The sequence below is a fragment of the Cervus elaphus genome, chromosome 1 (assembly GCF_910594005.1).
Source record: "Cervus elaphus chromosome 1, mCerEla1.1, whole genome shotgun sequence".
Classification (NCBI taxonomy): domain Eukaryota; kingdom Metazoa; phylum Chordata; class Mammalia; order Artiodactyla; family Cervidae; genus Cervus; species Cervus elaphus.
The window spans coordinates 97,545,034-97,551,206 of NC_057815.1; the positions used below are offsets into that span (position 1 = coordinate 97,545,034).

Sequence of the window (6,173 nt, forward strand, 5' to 3'; positions counted from 1 at the left end):
CTCCTCTCTGCTCAATTTATTTCCACCATTTTATCTTCTACCTCACTTATCCTATCTTTTGTCTCCATTATTCTACTCTTGGCTATTCTACTCTATTCCCTCCAGAGTGGTTTTGATCTCATTTATTGCATTATTCATTTTTAATTGACTCTTTTTTATTTCTTCTAGGTCTTTATTAAACATTTCTTGCATCTTCTCAATCTTTGTCTCCAGGCTATTTATCTGTAACTCCATTTTGTTTTCAAGATTTTGGATTATTTTTATTATCATTATTCTAAATTCTTTTTCAGGTAGTTCCCTATCTCCTCCTCTTTTGTTTGGCTTGGTGGGTCTTTTTCATGTTCCTTTACCTGCTGGGTATTTCTCTGCCTTTTCATCTTGTTTAGATTGCTGTGTCTGGAGTGGGCTTTCTGTGTTCTGGTGGTCTGTGGTTCCTTTTTATTGTGGAGGTTTCACCCAGTGGGTGAGGTTGGACGATTAGCTTGTTAAGGTTTCCTGGTTAGGGAAGCTTGTGTCAGTGTTCTGGTGCGTGGAACTGGATTTCTTCTCTCTGGAGTGCAATGGGGTGTCCAGTAGTGAGTTTTGAGATGGGTCTATGTGTTAGGTGTGACTTTGGGCAGCCTGTATGTTGATGCTCAGGGCTATGTTCCTGCATTGCTGGAGAATTTGTGTGGTATGTCTTGCTCTGGAACTTAGTGGCTCTTGGGTGGTGGTTGGTTTCAGTGTAGGTATGGAGGCTTTTGGATGGTCTCTTATTACTTAATGTTCCGTGTAGTCAGGAGTTTTCTGGTGTTCTCAGGTTTTGGGTTTAAGTCTCCTGTCTCTGGATTTCAGTCTTATACTTGCAGTAGTCTCAAGACTTCTCCAACTATACAGCACTGATAATAAAACTTCTAGGTTAATGGTGAAAACATTCTCCACCGTTAGGGACACCCAGAGTTACATGAAGAGTTACATGAAGTTACATGAAGAAGAGGAGAGGGAGGAGGGAGATAGAGATGAGCACGAGGAGAAAAGGGGGACTCAAGAGGAGAGAGACAGATCTACGCAGTTCTCTGTTCCCAGAGTGTTCTCCGTAGCCCAGACACCCACAGAGATTCACAGAATTGGATTGGGAAGAGAAGGTTGAGGGAGGAAATAGAGGTGATCTGAGGGAGAAAACGGAGAGTCAAAAGTGGGAGTGATTAATCAACACACTCCTGAGTAAAAATGGGTACTGAATATTGGATTCTTAAATGACCAAAATTAATATCAAATACTGAAAAACAAACATTAAAAATCGAGAGTAGAGGTTAGACTCTTAAAAGTACAATATTAAAAAACAGAAACAAAAGCACAGAGAATTTTAGAAATATATATGAAGTTTGGTTTAAAAAATAGGGCCTCTTCCTTTTTTTTTTTTTTTTTTTTGCAAGGTTATAGTGAAATGAAAGTGAAAATTAAGGAGTAATAGAGGAGTAATTGAGGACTTTAAAAGAAAATAAGAGAAAAAAATTTAAAAAGAAAATAAAATTTTTCTAATTAAAAAAATAGTAAAAATATAGGAAAATGAAAGTTAAGGAGTAAAGGAGGAGTAATAGGGAGTTTTAATAGAAAAGACAAAAAATTAAAAAAAAGAAAAGAGGGCCGCCGCCGCCCGCCAGTGTCCGCCTGTGTCGCGTCGGGGCCCAGAGGAGCCATTGGGGTGGGGGGGGGTCCGGGCCGAGGCCCGCTCGTGTGGAGGTCGCCACCGCCGCTGCCCGCCCGCTCGCCTGTCCGTCTGTCCTCCCTCCCGGTCGCCATCATGCTGGCGCTCATCTCCCGCCTGCTGGACTGGTTCCGCTCGCTCTTCTGGAAGGAGGAGATGGAGCTGACGCTCGTGGGGCTGCAGTACTCGGGCAAGACCACCTTCGTCAATGTCATCGCGTCAGGTCAGTTCAGTGAAGATATGATACCTACTGTGGGCTTCAACATGAGAAAAGTAACTAAAGGTAACGTCACTATAAAGATTTGGGACATAGGAGGACAACCCCGCTTCCGGAGCATGTGGGAACGGTACTGCAGAGGAGTCAATGCTATTGTTTACATGATAGATGCTGCAGATCGTGAAAAGATAGAAGCCTCTCGAAATGAACTACATAATCTTCTAGATAAACCGCAGTTACAAGGAATTCCAGTGCTAGTACTTGGAAACAAGAGAGATCTTCCTAATGCGTTGGATGAGAAACAGCTAATTGAAAAAATGAATCTGTCTGCTATTCAGGATAGAGAAATTTGCTGCTATTCAATTTCTTGCAAAGAAAAGGATAATATAGATATCACACTTCAGTGGCTTATTCAACATTCAAAATCTAGAAGAAGCTGAAGCATCTCCTGAAGTCTTCCAGTCCTTCCTGGCTCTAATCCTAGAATTATTGTCCGTTCCTCTGAAGTACTTCCCAGAATACGGTCCTTCCTAAACCCAAGAAATTGCCTTTTTCAGAGTTTATTTCTCATGTGCACTGCTGAAGATGTATATCCCTAATCCTTCATAAAGAATCAGCTAGAGTTGTCATGATAAAGTCAACACACACAAAAAGACTTCCTATATACTTGTCTTTAACAGTGTGTAGAGCTTTTTTTTTTTTTTTTTAAAAAAAAAACCAAACACACTTTTGACCATCTTAAATCAAGAAAAATTGCATACTTCTGTTCTGGTCTTTCTGGGCCAGGTTTTTCTATTCGTTTTCAGTAAATGTCTATCTATGATATTTCATTATAGAGTCCAGTAGCTTAATACTGATACTGACTTGATACAGCATGATGTTTCTAGTGCCACACACAGTATTTAGCAAACCTTTAGCTTGACTCGTGGGATAGAAACATAATGTTTATATATCTCACAAATGCATGTGAAATGTATAACTACACCTTAGGAATTTTTAAAAATGGTCTGCAAAGAGTGAGCAGAGGCACCAGATCAATGTTGTTATTGGTTCTTTACACTGGGAAGATCTTAGGCAATGAATTTTAAACACATTCTGCTCTGTGAGAATTCTTCATCTCCAGAAAGCAGTTGGGGGTACGGGAGGAACTGAGGCATGCTGTTTTGTATCTGTCCAGATCATTACTTCTGTATTTTTTCTCCTTTTTTTTCTCCTGGTTCAACACACTTTTTTAAGGGGTTGGGAATTGAAGATTTTCTCAAAAGCTTTCATGAATTTAGAGCATTCCAGCCAATATAATAAAACGTGTTAAGAATGTCAGACTGTTCACACACCTATTTGTTCTTTCTCTGTCCAGTTATTAAACCAGTGTTGCTGCATGACACTCTAACTCTTGACTTTTTATATTCAGTCATAAAGTTGACTTTCAGCACAATAGATACTTAGAGATAAATAGAAAATCTTATTTTTCTCTCTTACCGACACAAGCTTTGTCACTGTTCTGTCCGGTGCCCTTGGACATCCTGACTATTGTGACAACTCTAGAGCTGCCTGCTCTCTCTGAGGTCACGATGCCCAGTCCGCAGGTTGTTGAATAATCACACAGAGCGGAGGAACCAGTGCCGTCTCTTGTTTGCCTCTGTGCTACAGAGATGTGTCCAGACTTCCATGAACATGTTTGGTAGCTTAGTGATCTCCATACACATAAAGGGACATATGAAAACTGGATCACTTGTGAATCGTTACTTACATAGCCCTCTGTAGTAGCTAAAAGTCTGTGGTACACCTGCTTATGTGTTGCCTCACACTGTGTGTGATTTTGTTTCTTTTGTTAAGCAGCACTCATGTAGACAGTGCATTTCCAAATGTGTTGAGCACTCAGAGTGCAGTCAGCCGTCAGTTCTTTTAATGATAGCAGTTTTACTTTACAGACTGCCATGGCCTTAAAAATATTCTGTACAAAACACCGCACCGTGTTGCACAGACACTACTTGCTTTCCTCCACTCACGTTTTATGAGTAGAACCTCAGCTTTTAAAATTCTGTTCTTACTCTTTGATGCATGTTGCATACTTCCCTGATGGGATGGATGGTTCTGTAAACAAAGGGATATGTAAACTTGCTACTGTATCTCAACACCGTTAATGGTCACTGTGAACCATTACCAAGAATGTGGCAACTTGCTTGTGCCTAAAAGGAGGAACCAGAACTAGACTGTGTGACTTTGCGGGGACCGCATAGGTTCGTTTAATTGACCTACAGCTGAACCGTAATGTGTTTGTGTGTCTCTTCATTGCTTCCAGCATTTCAAGACATCCAGACACTACTACCAACATTTTCCTGTGCATTAACTTCTGCATGTGAAACCTAACAGTTACTGAACTTTGTAAATACGTGAATTTTTTTAATTTAGGTGGATGCATTTTTTTGTCTGTTTACTGCTCTTCTCAGCTTTATTCAATAAACTTGCATTTTGAGGGTTGTATTGACAGTTTGAACTTAAAATATGCATCATGATGGAACGTGCTGACACATTGGAAAGGGGTTGGAAAGGTACCATGAACACAGTCTATAGACCATGTGCTAGAAAGAAATCAGCTCAGCTTTCAAAGAAGTGGGTCTGTGGGCCAGTTAAAATTGAAATAAGCACTTAAGTATTCATAGGACTGACACTGCGATTTGTGGGGTGGGATGGAGGCAATGATATCACTTGTACTGGGCTTCCCTGGTGGCTCAGTGGTAAAGAATCCACTCCCAATGCGGAGACTTAGGTTTGGTCCCTAAGTCGAGAAGATCTTGTAAACTGTCATAATACACCAAATTTAGGACTTTTTGAAAATAAGTGGCAAGAGCTAGTTAAACATTTTGTAATCCAGTTTTTAAAATCGTAACAAAACTATTAATAAACTGAAATTACACGAAAAAAAAAAAAAAAAGAAAAGAAAAGAAATTTTTTAATTAAAAAAAAAGTAAAAATATATCTAGGAATTTGTCTGGAGCTGTTGCGGTCAGTGTGGGTTCGGTTCAGTTTCTGATAGCTCCTCATTCCAGCTTACACATCTCAATATCTATAGGCCCTTCCAGTGTAGTCGGTGTTACCTACAGGGATTTTAATCTGTTGCACCAGTCCCTTCTGAAGCGGTTCCCTTTGTTTATTTGGCTTCTGTTTGCCGGTCTCTTCAGTGTCTAATTTCCGCCCTGACACAGAGGGGCGGAGGTGGTCTCTTGTTTAGGTTCACTGGTTCAGTCCTGCTGCGGGGAGGGAGGGGCGCTGCAGACAAATGTCACTGGCGTGTGCGGGGAGTACTCGCACAAGTGCTCCGCACTCGAAACCCAGTGTTCCGGCCACACTGGGTTTGCCCTCGCTCACGGGTGTGTGCTCTCCCCGTCTACACTGCTCAGGCTCCCGGCTGCTCTATATGGAGTCTGCCCTGCATTGCGTGCGGTTCCAGTTTTCGGGTACTCCACAAAAGCGCAGACTCGGTTGGGCCTGCGTTTTGTGCCTTCCCCCGCCGGAGCAGCTCAGGCAGCCAGGAGCTTGATGGGCGCCCTCTCCCCGGGTGCGGTGCACCTTCTCCCCTCCGAGGTCCCAGCCTCAGTTTCCGCACCTGTTCTCGGGGGCGGCCTTTAGCCGCGACCCTTCCGGCAGATGTCGATCATCCAGAATCTCAGGAAGTCTTTGGTTAGAACCTGGGAGCCTGTTTGCAGTTTGGTAGGGATGCCGTCTCTGGGGCCGAACTGGCCCCTTTCCCCTCCCCCCTGCCTCCTGCCTCCGCTGGGGGATGGGCCGGTCCGCCGCCTGCTAGATCTTCTCTGGAATTGCTCACTCCCTTTATTCTGCGAACGGCCGGCTGTGTGTTCGGGCCGGTTAATTTTCTCTCTCTCTCTCTCTTGCTATCCCACAGTTTAAGTTGCTGTCTCAAAAAGGCTCCCTCTGATTGCCCTCAGGGCACTCAGGCCTGGTCCTTACCCTAAGCAATGCCACCCGCTCCTCTCCGTTCTGCCCCCACTTGCTGGTGGCAGATGTGGGCATCTGGGGTACTTTTCTGCTGGGAGTTCCTTTTAGGCTTGTAATCTGTGGGTTTTATTTATTTTTCCTCCCAGTTAGGTTGCCCTCCGAGATTCGAAACTTCCCCCAGACCCACCAGTGAGAGTGTTTCCTGGTGTTTGGAAACTTCCTCTATTACGACTCCCTTCCTGGGAGGGGTCTCCATCCCTAGCTCTTTTGTCTCTCTTTTTATCTTTTATATTTTGTCCTACCTCCTTTTGA

General features: G+C 43.1%; 1 protein-coding gene across 1 annotated transcript; it reads left to right on the forward strand.

Moving 5' to 3' along the window:
* The first annotated feature begins 1,630 nt into the window (after positions 1-1,630).
* Positions 1,631-4,394, forward strand: LOC122701426 (ADP-ribosylation factor-like protein 8B). The gene has a single exon (XM_043914364.1). It carries the CDS (start codon positions 1,784-1,786, stop codon positions 2,342-2,344), a length of 561 nt encoding a protein of 186 aa, XP_043770299.1. The 5' UTR covers positions 1,631-1,783; the 3' UTR covers positions 2,345-4,394.
* The last annotated feature ends 1,779 nt before the right edge of the window (positions 4,395-6,173 follow it).

Excerpts from the sequence above, each read along its gene's own strand:
- LOC122701426 (XM_043914364.1), top strand. The coding sequence starts at position 1,784 with ATGCTGGCGCTCATCTCCCGCCTGCTGGACTGGTTCCGCTCGCTCTTC.